Source organism: Rhinichthys klamathensis, unplaced genomic scaffold, assembly GCF_029890125.1.
Source record: "Rhinichthys klamathensis goyatoka isolate OS25496 unplaced genomic scaffold, OSU_Roscu_1.1 h1tg000020l_1, whole genome shotgun sequence".
NCBI classification, from domain to species: Eukaryota; Metazoa; Chordata; class Actinopteri; order Cypriniformes; family Leuciscidae; genus Rhinichthys; species Rhinichthys klamathensis.
In genome coordinates, this window is record NW_026606571.1 from 1,293,745 (window position 1) to 1,319,614 (window position 25,870).

General features: G+C 39.1%; 1 protein-coding gene across 4 annotated transcripts in view; it reads right to left on the reverse strand.

Moving 5' to 3' along the window:
• Positions 1–25,870, reverse strand: part of znf385a (zinc finger protein 385A) — a 90,509-nt gene that overhangs the window by 9,958 nt on the left and 54,681 nt on the right. For 2 of the 4 annotated variants that reach the window (XM_056239167.1, XM_056239183.1), the window contains exons 2-4: positions 22,196–22,341; positions 10,395–10,505; positions 2,038–2,209 (exon numbers count right to left, since the gene is read on the reverse strand). In XM_056239167.1, coding sequence (XP_056095142.1) covers positions 2,038–2,209; positions 10,395–10,505; positions 22,196–22,341 — 429 coding nt within the window. Of the gene's footprint in view, positions 1–2,037; positions 2,210–10,394; positions 10,506–14,217; positions 14,833–22,195; positions 22,342–24,729; positions 24,897–25,870 lie in introns of those variants that run through there. The other 2 variants (XM_056239176.1, XM_056239192.1) reach the window with 2 other exon arrangements.

Sequence of the window (25,870 nt, forward strand, 5' to 3'; positions counted from 1 at the left end):
CATCTCCGGCAGCTGAGGTCCAACGCGACATTGGGTTTTTCATGAAGCGTGGGAATTCTCCTCTTGAGCTTTCACATAAAAACCCACACCGAGAGAGAGCAGAAAGCTTGATGTGTAGACATGTGAGATATACTGTAATGATTAGGCCCAAGTACCGAACCCTGATGCATCCCCAATATCTAGTTGCATGCTTGTAAACTCTGACTGCAATGGGGGGGGGGAGTGTGAAGAGAAACACACTCAGCAAGCTCTAAACATTTGCTAAATAAATTTACACTGCACAATCTCACACACACACACACTTCTCTACACGCTGGGATTGCAATGTCCAGATGGAACTGCAGCTGTCATGACTCAAGGGGTTGGCAGCTCAATGAAGACTCTGTTGTGAAACTAGTATTATGGGCATTAAAACAAAGTGATTGTCGGGATATACAAACAAGCGAGCCACCAGCCCGCTAGGGGTCGGGGTCACGGGAGTGAGCTTTGGATGGAAAACGGCATTCTTTCACATGTATCTGGTTTCACATTTAGATCATGGCCGGTTTGTTTTGGCTCTCTCCCGCTGGAATTTTTTCTCGGCCTGAGGACTGTAGACAGTTTTCTCTGGACAGGCAAATCCCTCAGTGAGAGACACGGCTATACTGTCCTCCTCCATCCTCTGTGACAGAGACCATGAGCAGGATGAGGGGGAGGTGGGAATTAAAGCAGTCATTCTGTAATCGTAAAACAGTTTGCATATTTTTTTTGAGATGAATTAATTTACTTGTCTCATTTAAATGTCTTGACCTCACTTAAAATGTTAAGTTGTCCTGACTAAAGATATGCCACTATTTTAGCAATTAGGTAAAGATTTCCATTTCAAATAAATGCTGTTCTTTTGAACTTTCTATTTATCAAAGAATCCTGGAAAAAACAACTATCACAGTTTTCACCAAAACAATAAGCAGCACAACTGCTGCCAACATTGATAATAAAACAAAATGTTTCTCGAGCACCAAATCACTATATTACATTTAAAGGCAGTTAAATTCAAACACTTTGAAGCTTCTCATAAAACATCTACCAGTTGTGGGGGCTGATGGTTTGATACAAATTGAGCCTGGCAATAATGGAAAGTGCAGGGAGCGGAGACATGGAGACATAGGGAAAGAAAACCGGCATATAACAGGCACAAGAGGGAGTCACCCACCCTCTGGCAGTTTATAAACTCTGCGCCCCCATTTCATCTTACCATCATTATGATCTGCCAGTGTTTAATCACTCATTAAACCAAGATGAACTGTGATGTTTCCCTTCTCCCTCTTAACTAATCCTCAGAACTCTGAACTTTTTTATATCCACAATCTATGTCTCACAAACTCTCACTCACTGCTCATCCTCTGCTCCAACCCATCCCTCCTAATCCCAAAGTTTATTCTGATGCAGAGACAAATGAGCTTTTAATACCTAATAACCCTGCACACAGCTCCATAAACACATCAGCTAGGCCTTCCTAATAAAGCTGCAAATCAAGTGGTCATGGTCAGTCACGCCACTCTAGTAAAATTAGGCTCTGAATATGGTGGTCCATGTTCAAGACCTTTACCCAGACTTCCTCAAGATGTTTCAACAAGGATTGCACCATCTTATATTTCATAAACTAGCTATTTAAAATCTTGTGCTGGGACTTAAGAATGCTGTCTTTGTCTCTTTCTGTTATTGTACAGTTTTGCCCTGTGACAGACCCTAGACCTTCAGTGATGGGAATGTTCGATTGGTTGCTTGTTGAAGAGTGAGGTCAGACCACACACAGATTGAATATTTGCTGTTTCTTCATGTCCTAGTTTTGATTCATAGGGTGAATTAGTGTATCCTCGCTTTCCAGTCATCTCTTTTAAGAATTTTGAAGCAGAATATACTGCCTACAGTAGCTTTACATTCTTCAAATGAATCTCTTTACTTTCCAAAGGTTATGTGTGAGTGAGCACAGAAGACCAAATGTGTATTTTTTACAATCACTATATTGTACAAAGCCACTTATTCTCAAGCTCTTACCTGTTTTGTTGAGCTCAGTGTCTGAGACAGCCAGCAAGGGTCCCGTAGGTGAGGGGGACGAGATGGGCCCGGGAGGAGGTTTGTCACTCTCTTGTGGGCGGCTCTTTGAGGTCTCGATGCCTTTGACTCTCCTAGCATGACGGTTCCCCTTGTAGTGGGCTTCTGCCTGACTCTGAAATGAACATACAGGTAATGCTGCTTAAACATTCTATGAGCACACACGTTTCAAAATCCACAAGGAGCTGCACACAAACAAAACCGGTAGAGTACAAAAAGTTGTTAATGCTTACGGGCCAAATTTGACATCTGGTACTGGATGTCCCATCCAGGAGTCATAACATGGGCTTATACCTACATGCTAGTCCCAGGACACTGATGCCACATAACATCCATTTTCTGTGAGTGTGAAACTGACTGTCTTAATGGGCTGCTTTTACATGTCTTATACAATTTTATTTTTATTTAGATTATGTTATGCATAATATTAACACTACTAATTATATTTAATTTATTATTATTAGTAATAAAATAAATTACACAAAATAATTTATACCATTAGACAAAGAATATGAGGTCTTTTTCCATGATTTCATTAACAACCCTGCGTTTGTATAAGTAGAGAGAATGAGACCATTGTTAAGTGAAAGGACATATTTAGCCGTCTCAGCGGTCAGTCCAGTAACAGTGCAAAACCAAAGAAAACACAAAACAGTTGACTACTGTGAAAGCTCTAATCTGCATAAACAATTCCACTTCTCTGATGTGGCACAATCTAGTCCACACATCGATCATGCTGACTTGACCTCTAGCAGGAACACACGAGGTGATATTTCCAGAGATGCTCACACTGGAGCTGTCGCCTGCGGTCTGCATCCTCGTAACAGGGGAGCACAATGCATATCTGTCCTGCCTCCCAGCAGCACGCTTCAAACAGATCAACTAGCAGCCGCTTCCCAAAACAGCCATGGCCTCAGAATCAGTCCCATAAGGACAAACATGATGATTATTAAATGGCTGGATTAGCTGCTGTGTGAAACTGAGAATGAGTTGACAACCGTTGCTGCAGACACTGGGAGCAGGACCAAGAGACTCATACCAGAGTGTCATCCAGGGCTCAGACGCTCACAACATTAAAAGAGGCGTGGATCCCCAGCAGAGACTCATGGGAACAAAGAGATTAAGACAGCTAGGATAGGCCTTTAAGACCGTTAGGGTACACTTGAGGGAATGGCATTAGGTTGGCCCTTCCCGTCTGTTGTGGCAGGTTGTGGGCTGTAATTGGTGATGACAGAACCTTATATAGCTGGTGGTCTGTAATCGAAGCCTTCGGGGGCTTGAAGAAGCTGCCTTACAGGAAACTGAGGAGGATGTGGGAAAGAAGCACTAAAAGAGCAGCGATCCCTGGGATTAAGGAGGAAAGAGGAGAAGATAGCCATGTGGTTCTGGCGGAAACCAACAGAGAACTCAATGGATATGGGGCTAAAGCACAGGTGCTCCATATGTTTTGTAGACAGCGGTCACACAGACAAAAAAAAAATGAATGTAAAACTGATTAGACTTGAAACAGAGGGAAGAAAAAATGCAGAAGAAAGAATATGCATCCAAAAACAAATGAGAAACACAGTTCCTGCTATTGCCACGTGCAAGCAACAGACTCAAACTGTCTAGGGCGGTAATCACAACCATGAGTTACAGAGAATGCAGTCAATACTGGAGATTACAAGTATTTTTTTAAACAGTCTGTGACTAGGAATGGTAAAAGTAAAGAATTTAACGTTTCTAGTTCCAATTCCTCTTAGCAATTCTTTTAGTAAGGACTAAAAAATTTATAAAAATGCTGTCATTTTTTTAAATCCTTGAATACGAATTATTTATTTATTTTAAATTAATTCTTTAATAATGCATTTACACAAACCGTCTTTTAGAGGTGTCATAAATTAAATCAAATAATTGGCTTTGATATATACACTACCGTTCAAAAGTTTGGGGTCGGTACGATTTTAAATACTTTTAAAAGAATTCTCTTCTGCTAACCATGGCTGCGCTTATTTGATAAAAAATACAACAAAAATCAGTTATAGTATTAAATATTATTCCAGTGTAAATCAGCTGTTTTCTGTGTGAATATACAGTAAAGTGTAATTTATTCCTGTGATCAAAGCTGAATTTTCAGCATCACCAGTGTCAGTGTCTTCAGTGTCAAATGATCCTTCACAAATCAGTATAATATGAGGATTTGATGCTCAAGAAACATTTATTATCATTATCAATGTTGAAACAGTTGTTGGTCTGTCAGTTGTACTTTTTTTTTTTTTTTTTTTTTTTGGGATTCTTTGATGAATAGGAAGTTCAAAAGACTTTTGTAACATTATAAACGTCTTTACTGTCACTTTCGATCAAATTAATTATTCCTTGATAAATAAAAGTATTGATTTCTTTCCTCCAAAAAATAAAAATAAAATTCTCACTGACCCCAAACTTTTGAACGGTAGTGTATATATATATTATATACATATATACACACACAATTTCAATTTACAATCAAAACATGAGGAAAACATTACATTTTTTTTAAATACTACTGACAAAACTCATACTGTGCATCTTTACACATTGTTGAATGAATGAACAACCAATCAGAAACTACATTTCTCACAGTTAATTGTAAGCTGTATTTGTTTGATACTCTAAAAAGAAACTGCTTATTAGAATCATTCATTCAGGAATCAGTCTACACTGTATGTTTTCGAATTCACTAAAAAGAACCGATTCATTAAAGTCATTTGTTTGAGAGTCAGACTACACTGGTTGCAATGCAAAATTTTGATTCACTAAAAAGAACAGGTTCTTAAGATTCGGGATCTGGACTAAACTGCTTATGTTGTCCTTTTCATGCCGTAGATTCAGCAGCGCCATTGCGTCGACAAACACCGAATAGTAGTACAGTTCTGTGTCTTGAGTATTTTTGTATGGTGGTACGTCCGCATTGGCGAAAGAATGCATCAATGAGAATGCAACTGAGCATCATTCAGTTCTGATATTTAAAAAAATAACTGATAAAATGACACTATCATCCTTCAGAAACATACTTATTTTTAACAACCAGTTTGTAGCTAAGCTGTTTTGGCCAGTTCCTAACTGAAATTCAACTATTAGCAATACAAATCCAATTTGAACCCACATACAGAATTCATTCATTGAAATTCTCAGTTAATTCTTTCATAATGAAGTGACTTACAAGAGAGGGCATGCATTATGTGTGAAGAATACCTCAGCCATTAGATATGAATACAAATCAAGTACCAAGCCAAATCCAAAATGTACCAATGAGAATGAAGTGCTGGTATGAATACAGCGCTATCTATAGAACAAGGAAACGAGGAAAGTTCTCACCCAGATGGCACAGGGTTTTACATAAGAGAGATGAGTTGGTTTTGAGAGCACAAGATTAATTCTCCTAAGCACAACGATGGAAAAACAGGAAGCATGAAGAACTTTTCCAAGGACAAATTAGGACACAGAGACCAGATTGTCCCAGTCTCTTTGAACCACGTGTGAACAGTATGTAACGCAACATACACCAACATAAATACAATTACCACAACAAAATGGGAAAGGGCTGCATGAGGAGGATTGACAGCTGTGGCTATTCCCGACGCTCATCACACACATGGAAGGAAGGTTAATTTGCCCTAGTGACGGAAAACCAGCCAGTGAATGACGGAAATTGTGCGACATCGGTGGGCCATTGCAGCTCTGGCAGTGGGAGGGACACGCATTCAACCCTGTCCTGCAGCAACAGTGACACAATATGGTGACATCACTTCTGCAGCGCGGCAAGGTTATACCTCCATCTTGCGCTAGAGTGAAAGGGACAGAGGGACACTGGCAGCACAGCATAACACAAGTCTGAGCTCTTAGTTTGATGAATGCATCAGATAACACTTGCTGGCAGCCAATAGTCTGCTTTTTCCACTACAAATGTCCTCAGTTATCGGCACTGGGGGGTGTGGAATCTATGAATCCATAATGGAGCGTGAAATGATGATGGGAAGGAGGCGAGGGATTAGATATTTTCAAGGAACAAATGCATTGCTTTATTCAGCATAGTAGAGGAAGAAAATGTAGACTCGTTGCTCTGTGAAACCATTTAATGAAACATGGCATTGTATAATTTAATCTCCTAACGTAGCTGAATCATTTCCAGTGCAACAATGCATGAAAGAAGTAGCACGATTTCGAATAAAACATACGAACTTGCAATTGTTTGATGTCTTTTCTTTTGATCTCTCCGTTTTTCGCTCACAACTGATTTGACGCCGTGAACACTTGATGCCTGACAACTTTAAAAATAAATAAGAGTTTAAATAGTTAGGACAATGACAAAAGAATGTGTGAGTTTGTATGAAGGTTTATGAGTGTTTGCATGTGGCACTGTCCACGGATACAGCACACTTAAAAAAAGAAAAATTCAATACCCAAATTACGTTTTTTTTATGTTCTAATCTAACGTAAAATTAACCTAGCATGAAAAGTAGTTAGTTTTAAACACACAATGTATGTATCGTGTATTAAAAATCATACTAAATGAATAAATGCAAAAATAATAAAATCATTTGAAAAATGTAAGAATAAATGAATGAATAAATAAAATATGTCATACTTTTCACTTAACCCTTTAAGTGTCACCCCCTTTTTTTTGAATATACATGAAAATGCACATTTCGAACTTAAATGGTTGTAATTCAAGAATGCTTTGGAATATAGACGTAAGATTGGTCTTGTTTTAAAGAAGACATTTGGCAGATTGTTGTAGAAGTGAAATAAATTAAGAAAGTGAAACAGAAAAAAAGTTATAGAAGTTTGAGTTTATGAAAATGTACAATGTAAAAAAATTTATTATTCATATTTTATATAAAATATATATTTTCAAAACCTGGGCGACTCTAAAACTGCAAAAAAATCAAAGCCAAAAATCTGAACAAGTTGTGTTTCAAATTTTAGGTTGATATCTCAAAAAATGAGCTTTCAGTAAGATTTTGTTTGTGCGCAGTACCAAACTTTTTCACTAGATGACAAGCAGACTCCATTACTGCCCATATTAGGGCGCCTCCATTTCCATATGTGTTTTGAGTGATATGAACCATTATTTCCACTATTTTCATACAATTTATGAAGTAGACATCCTATTCAGAAGTAATATGAGAAGTTTGGCAGATTTTGATATGATTTCAACCTCTAAGAAACATAAAAAGAACACGCATGTGTGCGTTTTAGCTTCCTGCCACATCATATAATTTTTTTCTTTATATAAAAAAAATAATTCAGACCTTTTTTTTTTTAAAATAATTAAATGGATGCTATCTTTTGAACTCTTGGCATGAAAACAAACTGAGGTTTCTACCCTTCTTTCATGATTTTTCATGTTCATCACTATTTCAAAATAAAGGTCTAAGAGTATGAAGATAAATTTTGTTGCAAATTGATAAATTACGGCTCCTCTGTAATTTATTTTGAAAATCAATCACCAAATATGGAAACTAGAGATTGTAAGCTTTCAAATGATATATAGTTTGTCAAGATTAGTTTAGGTTTAGTATAGGATATTACTGTTTTAAAAATGTAAAGGATTTGGGCCCACCGGTGGGCCCGTGACTGCGTTAAACTGATATGAGTCATAATAATTGTATTTATTAAGCATCAGCCCTTACCCATGTTATTTAAAAATATGATCAAAATATTTATATATTTTTTTGCAAAAAAAATGTGGTTCTGTATAAAAAAATTATATAATAATAGTAAGAAAAAAAGCAGGCCCCATATTGTACCCTTTTTGTGGAAAGTGCCATGTGGTTGTGTGTGTGTGTGTGTGCCTACTTAGCTATATGTTGGGGACAAATTTGTACCCAGAAGTGACCAAAAACCTGACAAAATCTCCAAAAACCTCCCTTTAGGGACGTCCTTATTTGAAAATCTGGTATAAACAAAGTAATTAAAGTTTTTTTTTTTTATATAAAAATGCAGTTTATTAATGTGATGGGTAGGTTTAGGGGTAGGGTTAGTGTAAGGGGATAGATAGAATATACAGTTTGTACAGTATAAAAACCATTACGTCTATGGAATGTCCCCATTTAGGCCCCATTCACACTACTGCGCTTTAGTTTAGAAACGGATAATTAAAACGAATATGATCTCCGTCCACACCAGCGTTTAAGCTGCGTATTAGAATTGATCTCCGTCCACATTAAAACGACTGAAAACGCGGATCACGTGACCATTCACCAACACTGGGCATGCGCGTGCCGGTGTAAACACAACTTCATTGATAAAATTATCCCACCATGCTCTGGGTTAACCCCAAACCGACGCTCCATGTACGGTCAACGCCGCCGCTGCACACGGGAATTGTCACAGATCGCTCGAATAATAGCTTGACTCCGGCGCATGTAGGCAGTTATAGCGTTGTAAAATGCAGAATGTACTTGTACAACAGCTGCTAGCAAAGATATACGCCATGACTGATGACACCCAATCATAGAGCCGAGCGTGAGCCTCTACTACGGCATCATTTCTAAAGTCCTCCGGTTTGACCCGTCACCACTAAAACGCCCTCCGGAGATTCTAAACGAAAAACGGATCGGCAGCGTTTCTAAACTTTTCCGTTTTGGGTCTCCGTTTTTGCCGTTTTAGTGTGGACGGGAGGTGCAAACGTAGCAAAAGGTCTCCGTTTTTAAACGAAAACGCAGTAGTGTGGACGGGGCCTTAGATGTGTGTGTGTGTGTGTGTGTGTGTGTGTGTGTGTGTGTGTGTGTGTGTGTGTCCTTGTAAACCCTACATTATGGGATCCCCACAAAGATGGCAATATCCAAATTCCTTGTCCTTGTGTGGAAATGTTTTGGTCCCCGTGAGGAAAACAACTTATAAATCAGAAAGTTTTCTGTGATGTGTAGGTTTAGGGGTAGCGTTAGTGTAAGGGGATAGAATATACAGTTTGTACAGTATTAAAATCCTTATGTCTATGGAAAGTCCCCATGAAACATGAAAACACAACATGTGTGAGTGTGTAGTTAAATGCAAAGCAGGGGTGTTGAAATTATATGCCTATCTTTTACAAACAGGACAGCTGCAGGTGTCAGAGATGTCGAATCTGTAGTCAAGTGCTTAAGGTTTATTGAACAGCATGCATTATTATTATTTACAAGCACACTTGTACAGTATGTGTCGAACTCGTTTGACTTGAGGGTCATGAACTAGGTTGTAAACTAAAGGCATCTTTGGGTGGCACTTTGGGATATGGAATTTATAGCTGAACTAACAGCCGTCTAGGATATTTACTATGAACCAAAACAAAGCAACATTAGATGATGGAAATAACTGCAGTATACAACCTCAATCTAATCTTCCCCTCCATGAAATTCCACCTCCAATGAACCTACTACAACTCTTAAGTCCAATTGTTTCACAGAATTGCTGAGTTGTCTCAAAATCTCTCCCCATAAATCATTAAAAGCGAGCTGGGCTAACAGCTATTTTCGCAGGTCTTCACATGCAGGCTTGGCCTCTCCGTCTTCTCCCTGTTTTTTATTGTCTGTGGATGTGGTTTAAAGAAGGCCATACATCTGCTCGACTGGAGGCCCAAGATTACAGGCTCACACCAAGAAAGCCACTTTCGGTCCATGATTACAGTTCTCGTCCGTAAAAATAGCGCAGGCTAGTGGGACACTCCCAGGTCCTGCTCTGTTACTAATCTCACACATGTCACAATGTCTGCCACAGCTGCAACTGAATTCAGCCCAGAATATATCAGGCTTAAGTTTCCCCCCAAACAAGCGTATAGCATAAACAACTAACATAATTGCTTTCATTGATGCGCAAGGAATATTGGAACTGCAAAATGTGCGATAGGAATCTTGCAATAAATGACGGTGGTAAGTCTAAAATGGAGTCTAAAGTGACGGCGGTGGGAAGTCTAAAATTTAACGTTGTTTTTGTAGGAAGGTTTCTGTAGGATTTCCTGGTGGAAATAATATCTTACAATTGAGATACTACTGTATGTTGAGAGATGTTCTTAAAACTCTTTTTAATCGTAGAAAGAAAGAAAAAGGCTTCATCCTGTAATCATTCACTCTGACATGCTGTGCGGATACAGTACTTCAAAGAGGATTTGCCATTGGCTATTTCCGGACTAGAAAGCAGAGTGTGCAAAGTATCTCAGCAACATAAACATAACACTCATATTACATAGAAAACTCAATCTAAGAAATCTATATACGATTTCATGTCTTCAATAACAAGCCATTTGAGTAAGCCATCAAAGAGAACATGCATGTCAAACAGTCCAATATCAGATGCCTCACCTCAGAGTTGAAGCGGATCTGGCAGACATTGCAGGAAATGATTGGCCGTTTGGTCTTCACCAGTGGGACTCCAAAGGTGTGGTTGATCACTGCCTTCTGAACAGGATCCATCTGAACACAGAACAGGAGAAAGAGAAAGGGGGAAAGGGAAAAGAGAAAGGACGTGTGAAACTAAACTCTGGTCCAGCTCTCATTAGACAGACAAGGTCATTAATCATGTTGATGGAAAGGTCTAGGTGGCAGTACAGTGGCAGTAGAACATGGCTAAAGGGTGAACATATGGTGCAAAGAGTCAGGACACCTGTGAGATCAAGTCAGGGTGAGCAGCTCATCTCTTGCACAAATGTTGCTCGTTCCTGCATTCAGTTTCAAGATATCAATGACTTTGCTAATAAACGAAGACAACCTAATAACTCACTTTCCATTAAAGAGGCCACATTACACTAGATCATTTCTAAACCAGCATACCAAAAGATTCCTGAATAGAATCTACTGGATAAATAACTAACAATGAGCAATACATTTGTTCCAGTTTGGTAATTGACTGTTTATAATTAGTTCATGTTAGATCTGGTCAATTAAATAATATTAAGAGATAATATTAACAAAAACATTTGTTACTAAAATGTTACAAATATATTTCATTCAAAAATATTTTTTTCATATATATTTATTCATTTATATATATATACAGTATATATACAGTCAAACCAAAAATGATTTAGACACCAGATATCATTTTTGATGGGTTTTTTTTTCTAGTGGGTGTAGGACACTATAGTTCATTTATGTAAGTGAGGATAGCAAAATAAAGTTATCTGTGACATTATACCCAAAAAGTCTTTATACAGTCAAATTTATAAACATTTGGGACCAAAAATTATTCAGACACTTTGACCTGACCATGTTTTGCCTGAGTGTTTTTTCTTTAATTGCTAATGCGACCTTTTTACACCAGAGACTGAACCAAATTAAGCATTGCTTGGTAATTGGTTGATCTAAATTGGTATTATCTAATTGTGTACTTACATTTAACAGCTGACAGCTATTCAACCTAATTCATTAGTGAGACAGTCTAACAGAAGGGTGGCCAAAACCAGTGAAATATCAACTGATTTGATAACACTGAGCTCTTATCATATTTTATTACCATTTTCTAAACTATAGCGAATAAACTGTGAGATAATGTGAGAAATGTTAAAGGTGTCTGAATAAATTTTGGTTTGACTGCATGTATATAATACATGTATTTACAGTACGGAGATAATATACTGTACCGTGTACATACATCACAGACACACATTAAATTGTTTCTGTTTCAGTGTCCATAATGTGAGTTGTCAGACTTTTAATATAAATTTAACCCACTATCCTAAGTACCGCATCTCATAGCGCCAATGGTTAAGCCTCTGTTTATGACCAGCTTAATACACAAAGCCTGATGGTCGCAGTCCAAAAATCTTTTGGCCTTGTGGTCTGCATTCAGTCCTCTATTGACTGTCATATGATTCCCAGCATGATTATTCACTTGATATAGTTTCATTTAATTAGAGTATTTCGACATGACATATTATACAATATGTTGCAGCTAATCTGCGTGCATACGTTTACCAAATCAGTCTTTCTGGAAAACAGTCAAACTTGACAAATGTTTTGGACTAATAAAGAATGAATGTGATACATGATTTCCAATACAGCCAGTTGCAGAAAGAAAATGTTTAACCTTTCAAAAACATCTATAATGGTTGTGCTTTTTATTCCAAATTCTAAAAACAATAGACTAAGCCAGGCCCGTTTGGAACATCTTCTCTTGGCTGGGAAATGCGGGAGAACCTGAAATCAATATTCTCTTAGTCAAACAAAAACATTTTGAAACTCTGCAAACGGAACGTATCCAGGCAACCCCCTACTAGAAGCAAACACAGAGCCGAGACGTGGTTCAGGATGAAGGCGTCCACCGACTGTAGGTTAGCGTTCTTGAACCGGACTTCCTCAGATTTTTGCCTCTTATCTCTTTTGGCACAGGCCCGAAAACTTGTTTGTGTTCTGCGTCACCGTAAACCGCCGAGGACCCTGATGCCATTGTGCATGTGCAATGTCCACATTACATCAGTCAGACAGGCAGTGGATTAGCCACAATGATGTTGTTCTATGGCTTTGCCTTCATGAATCTCCAGAGGATTAAGTGAAGCTGGCAGTTAGCAGGGTAATCAGAACACCTCCAGCTAGAACACATCAATAGATGCTACAACTGTCAGTACTAACAGCCTCAGCGAGGAAACGGATGGAGGAGGGGCTCCGGCAGGATTCACAGGAAAAATCAAAGCTCAGAAAAAGATTACTTTTAAGGCTCATGTCTTTTTTAAAAGTCTACTGGCTGCATTTTAACTCAGAACGCCCTTCTAATCAAGATTTAATAGCAAACAGAAGTTAAAATGCGTTTCTAGACCAAAATCATGGGTGTTGGTCCATCATGCTTCGCATTATGAAGTAAAAATAGCACTGCATTGAAGTGGTCTTCTGCTGGTGTTGATTTATTCCTTTGACTTTCTCAGCCGAGAGACATCTTGGCACATAACTATCCCAACCAATTTCCTTGAACTTCAACAATGTCATGATACAGCTTTATGATGATGCTACAAGAATCGAACTAATGAAACCACCAAACCACAGCTGAGAGATGCCTTAAAGGGACAGTTCACCTAAAAATGAATATTCGGTCATCGTTTTACTTTACATCATGACTTTCTGTCTGTGCAGAACACAAAATAAGTTATTTGGAAGAGCTGTTTTTGTCCATAGAATGAAAGTCAATGGGGTCCAAAACAACACTAAACTTAAACTCCATTGACTTTCATTGTATATGGGGGAAAAAAAACATATATCTTTAAAACTCTCTATATGTTACATAAAACATACAGTATTTTATTTTCCACAGAAGAAATAAAGTCATACAGGATGACATGATGTAATGTACATGATCGATTTTTGAGTGAAATATTCCTTTAAGGCGTGTGTATTGTTCATGTTTTATAGAAGCCTCTATAACATGCTGTATTTTTATGGTGTTGGCAGACACTGCATCTATACTTATTATCAAAGTGAGCAATTAACAGTGCATGTTACATTTATCCAATTGGCAAGCAGTGTATGACCTCCTGATGCTCCTTCTGGAAAACCACATCCCACAAACTGATAACTGCTCAAAAATAGCCAGATCCTTCTTACTATAAAAACACAGACCCTTTAATGACCCTTTAAAGGGATAGTTCATGCGAAAATTTAAATTCTGTCATTTTTACTCACTCTTTTACTGACTTTACTCTGTGGAACATGATGTAAAAGAAGTTTTTTTATATATATATAAAATGAAAGTCAAAAGGGTCCAATGTTTTGAACCTCATTGACTTTCACTGTATGGGCAAAAACGTGAAAACATTCTTCAAAATATGAACTTCAAAATAAAGTTCATACAGGTTTGGAACAACATGAAGTTGCGTGAATGATTTTGGGTAAACTATCCCTTCAAAGGAAACATGTAAAATAGATTTAAAACACTGAAAAAAATTTGTTAAAAAAACTTAATTCACAAGAGTCTCCCCTTGCACTTACAACAAGATCCCATGTCAGTTAATACAAACACAGCATGCCAGACACCACAAGCCCAAAATGCACTGCGTTCAAACACAGAAGAAGGTGCGATGGCAGATAAAACGACCCACGAAGGAAACGAATGCCGTTCAGCGTCCAGCTCTTGAGACCCAGAGAAAAGTACCCAGCTTTGATACCTCTCTGCCTGAGTTAGCTGGAGCCAGGCACTCACCTTCATATCCTCGGCAGCGCCTGGATCTCGCAGCTGCATTGGATCCTCCATGAGGGAGCGCGTGTTTGTGTGTGGGAGGGTGTGTGCGAGAGTGTCACTCATTCTGGAGGGATCCTGGCTGTCCCACCACACCACCTGATTCTCCCACACTCTCGCGTTCGCACGCTTCTGTGCCCCCTTCTGGGGATGACAGCGAGCAATTCTTGCGTTTACAGGTCCAGGATATGATTAATTGATGTCTCTCTTCCTAGTTCTGTCTCTTCTTTGCCACCGTCGGTCGTCACTCTTGCCGTTAGGGATCAGTTTCTCGTTCTCTGCTGTTTAATCTCATCCACCTTCCTTCCATTCCTCCCTCCATCCTTCCTGACACTTCACAGCAAGCCAAGACTGCGTTCCTGGTTGGATGCTCTCTCTTCATTTTCCTCTGCTTCTCACTTGCTTTTTCTGTCCTTTCCTTCCCCTTTTTTCCTGTGCTCTTTCAACACTCATCCTTCCTATTTCTGTCCTACATGCTCACTCGCCGACTGCTTATTTTGCCCAGATGCACTAAGAATGTCATGCACTCCCTCAGTTTTTTTCCTTTCTCACTCCCCAAATCACCCCTTCACTCCCTCATTCTATCAAAAACACTTAAGCACAAGCTGCAGAATTCAGCCCTCCTCCATCTCCCCCCCATTATGACAGTCCTCTCGCTCTTGCCACATACCTCTTAACCTCATGTGGAACCAATACAGCTGTGACCCGGTCTCAATTAATAAAACTTCCCAAAATATTTGAACTCATAATGCCTTGTGATTGATATCTTCCAGCTATTAAGTTAGAAAATTACAGTTTTTCGAGGGGGTCATCAGAGGTAAAGTGAACGCAGCCAAAAGATTTCAACTCCAAAAGTCCACGTGGAGTTGCATTACTCAGCGAGGAAAATTGGCAAGCTGTGCGCTGAAACGTCGTCTTCTGCGAGTGAGGCTTTACTCAAAGGTGGCTGCAGGTGAAATGCAACAAGTTGGTGCACAAGCCGCACAATTTAACGCCTACGAAATTCCTGATTCTGCAGAATAAGCGTGTCTGGGGCAGCTTTTCTGCACCTTCACGCCACAACCAGCTGCTTGGTATAAATGATTCAGGTGCCTCACTGCCTGCAGGCAAATTGACTCAGACATACAGGTAGAGGCCAAATCACATTAAAGACAAATTACAGCTGGACTGTAGGAATGGAAGATTGTGGTCCGTCCCAGCTCTATCTACAGCTGATCAAAAGCATCTGATATTGGTGAAATGTACACAGCAAAATAATTATTTGGCCAAACACACATTTAACAAATTACAGCTTCATCAGCTTTGATCATGGTTGTTGCATTCCAACATGAATGCGATTCCAGACGGAACAACTTGAGCACAGCCAACAAATATTATGCTTATAAGCAGGTGTTGGGGAAGCTTCTTTGAAACTGTAGCTGGCCAAACAAAGCTAATCATAATTTAGAAAATTTGAACGTAATTTGTGCAAACAAATAGTAGCTACATTAAAGTTACAGTTTGTTTTTATACATAATAAAAACATAACTATTTAAGAATATAATTTATCATTTAATCAGAGCTGTTTTTGAACAATAAACAAATATTCTCAGTATGTGACAGTAAACTTGAATACATTTTTATTAAAAGTACAGTAAAGCCACCATAATTAACATAACTGAGTCAAAAAACATGGTACAGGGACTTAAATTAGTGAATCCTTTTTATGAAACTGACCTAACCGATTCACTAGATAGAATGAATCACACTTTCCAGTTCCAAGTTGAAAGAACATATGAAAGAGAGAACTGCTTATGAGAGAGGACTGTTTGGAAACAATTGACTAGAACGAATCAGAAAGTTAAACAACACTTTATATGAAAGAGAGGACCGCTTAGTTGAGCGCATTTGATTATTAGTACACCATGTACATTTGTTTAAAATTCCAATTTACTTATTAAAAATTCTGCTAAATAAATCAATAATAATAGAAAATAATCCCAGAATGAACCTATATATATACGCATTTGCCGAACATTATATAAATACCTCAATAAAAGCCTATGTATTACAACTTGTGTAAGGGGTCTTTTGTAATTGTCAGTATTCCATTAGGCGATAGCCTAAACACTGCAGTGTGCTTTCAGCAGTGTCCTAGAGAGAGGTCAGCCTGTCCTTCCAGCCACTCCAACATCGCCCCCTACTGGGCATCAGGAGTATTTCACCGCCAGACACCCGGTCACTCTCACATTGAGCTTTTAACTGTTGTGATTAATAGCCTGCTGCAATGCTAAAACTGCCTCAATCTAAAGATTACAGCTCAGTGTCTGAATATATAATAAATGGCCAAAGTACAAGAGACAGTAGTTAAGCTCTTAGACTTAGATGCTGACTCTTTCACAAGCTCATGCATATTTAAAAACATTTAAACATCCCTTGCTTATACTGAAAAGAAAATAATGTGGCAGAATTGGAAGGCAACAACTTGTGATGTGGATTTATTGAGCTGGCATGGGTAGAGTGTTCTTTCCTTCTCAGTGTCACCAGACTGTGCCAAAAGGCACGCCATCTTTCACACTTGCAACAAGTGCAGGCAAATATATGAAATTTAAGAGAGAGAACACATATGACGGACACCTCGAGAGTCGAGGATGGCTGGATCCCACAACCTTTCCTGTTCAATTCGCTGACCAGCATCCTCATTAACATAACAGAATGCAATCTGGGAAATGTGCGGAACAGACTCTGAGTAAAAGTGCTGAGAGAGTGAAATGAGCTGCTGCATGCTAATCAAAATGATTCGCTATAAGTCACAGTGACACGAGAGAACTCATACAGCATTACACTGTCTAATGGAAGGCAGTCAGGAAAATTCTAATACACAAACAAGCCAGCTATCATAAATAGACTGAGTGGTTTAATATTTAAGGTTATCTATGTAATCAGATGCAAATGCATCAATGCATTGTAACATTAATACACCAGATAAACCTAACCACCAGATAAACCTAACCTTAACCCATGTAGTTCCCTTATATTACCCTGTACTTTCTACAGGCAAGTACACGGTACACGTACTGTAAAATAAAGTGCAACCGAAATCTTTAAATCTTTGAAGATCTTGAAAGTCAAAATCATCATATTCACTGTTTCCCGTTTGTTTTCCACAGATGAAAATAATAATCATAACACTGGTTTGGAATGACATGAAAATGAGCATGCTTTTAATATTGCTCCCGCAAAGCAGTATCACTTTTTTATTTATTAATTTATATCTGACAATTTAAAATCCATTTTCTTTGTTATATACACTACTGTTCAGAAGTTTTAGGATTGTCAATGTTTTTGAAAGAAGTCTCTTCTGCTTATAAAGCTACATTTATTTGATTAAAAAAAAAACAGTAAAAACCTAAATATGAAACCGTGATATATATATATATTTTTTTTCAGGATTTTTTATTGAATAGAAATTATTTATTTGGAATAGAAATCATTTGTAACATTATAAACGTATTTACTGCCTTTTGATCAACTTAATTTGTCCTTACTGAATAAAAGTGTTGATTTCTTTAAAAAAAAAATTGTAGAGTAACAAAAAACTCAAGAGTAACAGAATTTACCAAAAATAACAGAAAGATGTACTGTAGGCTATGTAAGTTCATTCGATTTGTTAATTCTAGGTCTTTCATGTGTAATTTTTCACTATTCAACAAATCCAGTTAAAACTGAAAGAACTCATCCCTCTTTTAAAAACTTTTTTTTACAAACTGACATAAAAAGCTGAGAGCCATTACATTAATATCACCATAATACCCAAGATACTTTATCCATTTTAACTGAATTCCTTTAAAAATATATATATTCCTATACACAACACATATACAGGTCCTTCTCAAAAAATTAGCATATTGTGATAAAGTTCATTATTTTCCATAATGTAATGATAAAAATTAAACTTTCATATATTTTAGATTCATTGCACACCAACTGAAATATTTCAGGTCTTTTATTGTTTTAATACTGATGATTTTGGCATACAGCTCATGAAAACCCAAAATTCCTGTCTCAAAAAATTAGCATATCATGAAAAGGGTCTCTAAACGAGCTATTAACCTAATCATCTGAATCAACTAATTAACTCTAAACACCTGCGAAAGATTCCTGAGGCTTTTAAAAACTCCCAGCCTGTTTCATTACTCAAAACCGCAATCATGGGTAAGACTGCCGACCTGACTGCTGTCCAGAAGGCCATCATTGACACCCTCAAGCAAGAGGGTAAGACAGAAAGAAATTTCTGAACAAATAGGCTGTTCCCAGAGTGCTGTATCAAGGCACCTCAGTGGGAAGTCTGTGGGAAGGAAAAAGTGTGGCAAAAAACGCTGCACAACGAGAAGAGGTGACCGGACCCTGAGGAAGATTGTGGAGAAGGACCGATTCCAGACCTTGGGGGACCTGCGGAAGCAGTGGACTGAGTCTGGAGTAGAAACATCCAGAGCCACCGTGCACAGGCGTGTGCAGGAAATGGGCTACAGGTGCCGCATTCCCCAGGTCAAGCCACTTTTGAACCAGAAACAGCGGCAGAAGCGCCTGACCTGGGCTACAGAGAAGCAGCACTGGACTGTTGCTCAGTTTTGCATGTCATTCGGAAATCAAGGTGCCAGAGTCTGGAGGAAGACTGGGGAGAAGGAAATGCCAAAATGCCAGAAGTCCAGTGTCAAGTACCCACAGTCAGTGATGGTCTGGGGTGCCATGTCATCTGCTGGTGTTGGTCCACTGTGTTTTATCAAGGGCAGGGTCAATGCAGCTAGCTATCAGGAGATTTTGGAGCACTTCATGCTTCCATCTGCTGAAAAGATTTATGGAGATGAAGATTTCATTTTTCAGCACGACCTGGCACCTGCTCACAGTGCCAAAACCACTGGTAAATGGTTTACTGACCATGGTATTACTGTGCTCAATTGGCCTGCCAACTCTCCTGACCTGAACCCCATAGAGAATCTGTGGGATATTGTGAATAGAAAGTTGAGAGACGCAAGACCCAACACTCTGGATGAGCTTAAGGCCGCTATCGAAGCATCCTGGGCCTCCATAATACCTCAGCAGTGCCACAGGCTGATTGCCTCCATGCCACGCCGCATTGAAGCAGTCATTTCTGCAAAAGGATTCCCGACCAAGTATTGACTATTGAGTGCATAACTGAACATAATTATTTGAAGGTTGACTTTTTTTTGTATTAAAAACACTTCTTTTATTGGTCGGATGAAATATGCAAATTTTTTGAGACAGGAATTTTGGGTTTTCATGAGCTGTATGCCAAAATCATCAGTATTAAAACAATAAAAGACCTGAAATATTTCAGTTGGTGTGCAATGAATCTAAAATATATGAAAGTTTAATTTTTATCATTACATTATGGAAAATAATGAACTTTATCACAATATGCTAATTTTTTGAGAAGGACCTGTACATATACATGAATATGGCCTGGAATATGGCCATGACGTGTCTTCCCACCAGTGGTGGAATGTAACGAAGTACAAATACTTCGTTACTTTACTTAAGTAAATTTTTCACGTATCTGTACTTTACTTAAGTAGAATCAATAGTGCATACTTTTTACTTTTACTTCGTTACATTTTGCAGCAATTATTATACTTTCTACTCCACTACATTTCTACAACGTTCTGTTACATTTTCGTTAAATTTTCTGATCAGTTTTCCCCTGCCAAAACGTCATCCTGACCGTCTGTTCATCGCACGTTTCTGTCTCACCAGTGAAGTTTGGTTGCCATAGATATATCAACCCGGTCACACTAAATGCGTCTCTATAGCACGCAGTGTGTTTATCGTGCAATTTATACGCGAAAATTAGTTTTTACATGCATAGGAAACGCATTGGTAGGTTTAGTAGTGATGTGGGGTGCGTGTGTATTATACGTTTGGTTAGGATTAGTATGGCAAGCCAAGAGGTTCAGAATTACGCCATAAATGAATCGCGTTTACAGCCAAACGCCGTCATATACGGCGTTTTAACATAATATGTGTGTTTATATATATATATAGTAAGGGTATATAGTAAGCTTCATGTGTATATTGCCTAATTGCAAGCTTGTGTTCAGAAATGGTGACAAAAACTTAAAATATAACTGCTTTTCCATCATATTGAACATCATTATATGAGTATTAGGTTGAATGAGTTAGAATTAACTGTTTTATTAATCATTAGAATATAGACATTAAGAGAACAAATTGTTATGCAAGTACTTTTACTTTTAATACTTAAAGTACATTTAAAATCAGGTACTTTTTACTTTTTACTTAAGTAGGGTTGTCATTGTGGTACTTCTACTTTTACTAAAGTAAATATGTCTCTGGTTATTTGTACTTTTACTTAAGTACTGAGATTCAGTACTTCCTCCACCACTGCTTCCCACATGGTTGTTTAAGAAATGAAAAGCTACACACTCCATCAATTAGGGTTAGAACTGTTGCCAAACATATAACACGCTAGAAACATAATAATCACTGCAATAATAATACATTCATAGGCTCTTAAAGCTACAGTCCGTAGTTTTTCCTCTTTGTCGCTATCTCTGTTCGAAATCTGCAATTTCCTCATTCAACTCATGTCCTTCCCTGTCGGCCTTGAGATTTCACGTAGTGTAACTGCGCAAAGCTTCTAGGTTGTACGTCACACGCATCACACACATGACCAGCGTCGGCCAATAGTGAGCCTACGTGTGACGTACAACACAGAAGCTTTGCGCAGTTTCACTACGTGAAATCTCAAGGCCCACAGGGAAGGAAATGAGTAGTTGAATAAAGTCGTTATTTTTGTTTGTTTTTTGCGCACAAAAAGTATTCTCGTCGCTTGATAAACTTAAGATTGAGCCACTGTAGTCACTCGGACTATTTTAACGATGTCTTTCATAACTTTTGGGCCGGCCAGTTTCGATCCCTTAAGAAGCCTGGAGGAGTGATCCAGCTGTCAGATTTAATAAAAAATATCTTAATTTGTGTTCCGAAGATGAACGAAAGTCTTACGGGGTTGGAACAACATGAGGGCGAGTAATTACTGACAGAATTTTTATTTTTGGGTGAACTAACCCTTTAAATCTCACGTTCGCTTATCATATCACGTCAAACCGTGCAAATTATACTTTGTTCTCAAATTGCTAATGTTAACAACATCAGCATTGCGTGACAACATTTAATGTGTATTAGGGCTACCTGTAGTTCAGTGCTCTGTAACTGTATGAATTAAGCAAACAAGTGCGCTACTGTTACATAATTGAACCACTGAATTGTCTTACCTGTCCAGCAGAAAAAAAGCAGTCTCTGCGTTCTGAACCCCTTCAAAACACGGAGCTCACGCCACCTTTCAAAAGCCCTTCTGATATTTATCCTTGGTTTCGCATGGGCCCGGTTGCAGTCTCTTTTTTTCTGTAGCCACTCTGAAGTCTTTTGCATTTTACAGCGGGTGAGTCTCCAGTTGTCACTGGTGATTGTCGTTTGAATCTTTCTGGATCCGTCATCAAATTGAAAAGTTTAATTATATCAAGTGCTATGAGAAAAAGCTATAAATCTCCACCTCCAACATCCTCACACGCAATATAGCCGACTAGCCGAGACTCCTTCTTTATGTGTACAGATGTAACGTAATGACGCAAAGACATGCTCGAATCTCCCGCGGAAATCCACCAGTACCACTGGAATTAAAAACATTATTACAAGCTTACCGTTTTGAATCGAGCTACGGCAAGCAGCGAGTTTTGAACACTGGCTAGTTATGTACTTGCTCAAAAATTTATTTGGGATAATTTTTAACCCCAAAAAGTTACGGACTGCAGCTTTAAGTTTTTGCCTATTTAAATCCAAACAGCACCTTTTTATTTATTTTTGGCCGGACAGCATGCAATAATGCAACACTGTCAATAGAGATGTTTCAGAGGCATAATCTCACCGCGTTGAAGTTGTGGAAAAGACCAACGCTGTGTGGAGGATTCGTCTCCATTTGAAACTGTAGGAAGGGCTTCATATCCAGATGAGGCTGGATGACGGTGGGGGTCCGCAGAAATGTAGGGACACCCCCAGTTCGGTTGATGCTTCCTGGAGAGACAAGAAGAATGAAGTTAAAGAAGGCAAACGCACAAATTCTTACTTTAAACTTTCCAAATGAGCTTAAAATCCTGTCATCAGGTTAAATTTGTAACACCAAGCCTGAATAAAGCTCCTTTTGCTCAAAATATGACTTTCTTGCCATACAGAGGTGAAGCACGGTGGCTCAGAGGTGGCTGTGCTGACACATTTTTTTGTCAGCACAAAACTCATCAGAGAGATGTCAACCTTATGAAACAGCCCCCTCTTTTCTCTCTCTCTCTCTCTCTCTCTCTCCCAATCCACATCACAGAGTCTCTGTTCCCTGTCAGCCTGTCTTCTCTTATCCTTTACAGCCCGCGCAACCTCTTGCATGAGACCGTGCGAGGACCCTCTCGTCAGAATTAAGCTTTAGCGAGCAGTTACTTTAAGCTGCTTAATTTCTGCTGCTGGATTTTCCTTGCCTCGAGTTCCCCGCAGTCTTAAATCTGTTCCCTTCTATCTCTCTCCCTCTCGCTGCCTGTCTCCTTCTTAATCTAGGATGATTTTTTTTTTGCCGCTTCTATTTCAAGATTGCTCGTCAAGCCTCTACTCTCTCCTGACTTCTCCAGCTCTTCCGAGCGCCGTTGAGATGGTTTCCTCACATAGAAAACGTCATTAGGCTGTGCTGCAGTCGAGGCTGCTGTGGGCATACATGTCAGGGTGAGCGGGGAGACAGAATGAAGGAGAAATGGTGAGAGCACTGGAGAGATATGCTGCCTCAGCCTGGCCACAGCTGTTCCTCCTGCTCTCCTGCTGGAGCCTCAGGCCTGGACGAGCCTTGGCATCGTTAACTCAAATTAGGCATGCAAGACTCCTCACTGGCTGCGCAGCACACAGGGAGATAAAGAGCGGGGGCCGGGGGAGAGAAAGAGAAGAGCTAGAATAAGGAGGCAGACTGGTTGCAAGATTGTTGGTGAGAGAGAGAAATTGCCAGTGGTCGCTTGTGGGCAATGCTGGTCCCTGATGCAGTGCTCAACAAAAGTCACATGACTCACACTCTAAATACTCCCTTTTGCTGCAAACGGTTCTCTTCAAAAGTGCCGCAGTGTGCCTTAAAGGGACAGTTCACCTAAAAATGTAAATTCTGTGATTTACTCATCCTCTGATGTTGTTATTTGTTCCATGGGACACAAAAAGAAGATATTTTCTTTAAGTATATAGTTGCCTGGGGCTTTCAAGCTCCCAAAAGGACATAAAAGCACAATAAAAGCACCATAAAATTTCAAAAAGTGATCCATGCGACTCATGCACTGTATTCCAAGTCTTCTGACGCCATGCAGACTGAAATTTAAGTCATTATTTACTAATATCCTTCACCTTTATCGAACAAACAATCACACTTTTGTTTCAAATTTATGACCAATATATACCACGGCTTAAAAGTTTAGGATAAATTTTTTTTTTAAATAAAATAATAAAATATATTAATTCAGCAGGGACGCATTAAATTGATCAAAAGTGACAGTAAAGACATTTATAATGTCACAAAAGCTTTAAAATAAATACTGTTCTTTTGAAATTTCAGTCATAATATTTTTTCAGGATTATTTAATAAATATATAATAATATTAAGCAACACAACTGTTTTCAACATTGATGATGATAATACGAAATGTTTCTTCAGCATCAAATCAGCGTATTTATTTCTGAAGGATCATGTGACACCGAAGACTGAAAATGCAGCTTTACCATCACAGGAATAAATTACATTTTTAATATTAATATTTTAAATTGTAATGATATTTCACAGTATTTGTTTTTACTGTATTTTTGATCAAATAAAATAAATGCGACGCAAGCTTCAATTAAAAATAAAAATTATTTTGAAAACCCTTTTCATGAATTGCAGTATATAACTTTAATTTTTAAGTGAACTATCTGTTCGTCTGAACGTCCAATTCCCCCTTCAGCCACATAAACAAGACAGAAGACTATAAGATCTAATGTAAACCGCCACTCTCGCTGGAACTGTTTGCTTGTCACTGCAATACACATAATTCAGGACATGTGTGACTGATCCAACGAGAGAAGTTTGGTCTGTTCACATGCCAGCTGAGAAACGACACAGATTTGTTGACAACCGAGAGAGAAACACACAGGGGATCAGAACACGAGTGCACTCGAAGTGTGTGGGGGGACAGTTGTCCTTGCAGCAGAGTCAAAGTGTGTGTCAAAACAACACGGCCAGCATGCATAAATCAGGTCCAGTCTGCTTCCTGCCCCTAGTGTATAATTACCTCATTAAATTAAAGAACACTTTCAGGGCCCAGCTCACACTGTAAATCACTGTGACAGGGTAAATGCATGCGAGTGTGTGTGTCATGTAGGATAGAAAGGGGAATAAGATTTCATACTTACTGTTCAGATAACGTATGGCGCTAGAACGCATCTTAAACCTGCACAATGACAACTAAGACCACTGGGTTCAAACAAGCACGTTGATTGGACACTGCAACACTACCAGATCCTCTGCTGACAGACAAAGTGCCTTGATGATAATACCAGCGGACTTAACAGCCTCATCAAACCCATGTGGCGCATGAAGAGATGTTGTTCTGCCACCGTATCTCAGTCTGATTTTCCTAACAAGCTGCGGGAACCTGATCGGGCTGGAGCAGGGGGGTGGAGGACCGTGTTTCGGTTGTCGTTTAAAGCCAGTGACATGCTAGGAATCCTTCAACACACGCCGGGTCCATAATCACCCCCGTTTAAAGATCCTGCGGCAAGGGGGCAGCCAGGGACCGAAGGACAAACGACGCGCACAGGGATAAGGGAGCTGGTGTGAAAGGAATCTTTGGGAAGAGGATTTGGGAGAGAATGATCCACAGGGCTGTGTGTGGATATGGGAGAAGTGGGGTAGAAAGAGTGGGGGAGGAGAGGTTTATAAATAGAGAGAAGGGCACAGGAAGATCAAAGGCGAGGGGAAGCGATTCAACAAACTCGAATAATTCTGAGCCTGTTTGGGCCTGATAAATGGAATCTCAGGCGTGCCTGTCGCTCTCTAATACTGAAGCTTGGCAATCCTATTTCTTACCCCATGCGTTTGCCATTTTCAGAGGGCTGGAGTAATTGTGAGGAGCGCGGGGGGAAGATAAGGATGAAATGGTTTGGAGATAAGGAATAATCATGATGAGGTCAAGGCTGACAGACACGGAAGGAAAGGAGGGAAGATTTCTGCGATGGTTGAAAAATAAAAGGATGTTAACGTTAAACACACTTAAAAGTCTCTGGGCTGTATCTCATTAGCTGGCTGGTCACCTTCAAACTGCGAGGTCAGTAGTTTAATTGGTGGAAATCGGTGACTTGGTTTCTTCAGGTGCGGAGAGGAACCCACAGCGTCTCTGGCCTCAGGCTGCTCCCTTGGGCAACATTATTGCACATTTGAATACAGTACGCAGAGAGTACAAATTGCTCTCTTTATATTTTTGACACCCAAGAAGCAATATCATTTTGCACCCATTCTAACATGATGGGAAGCAAGTAAAAAAGAAAAAAGAAA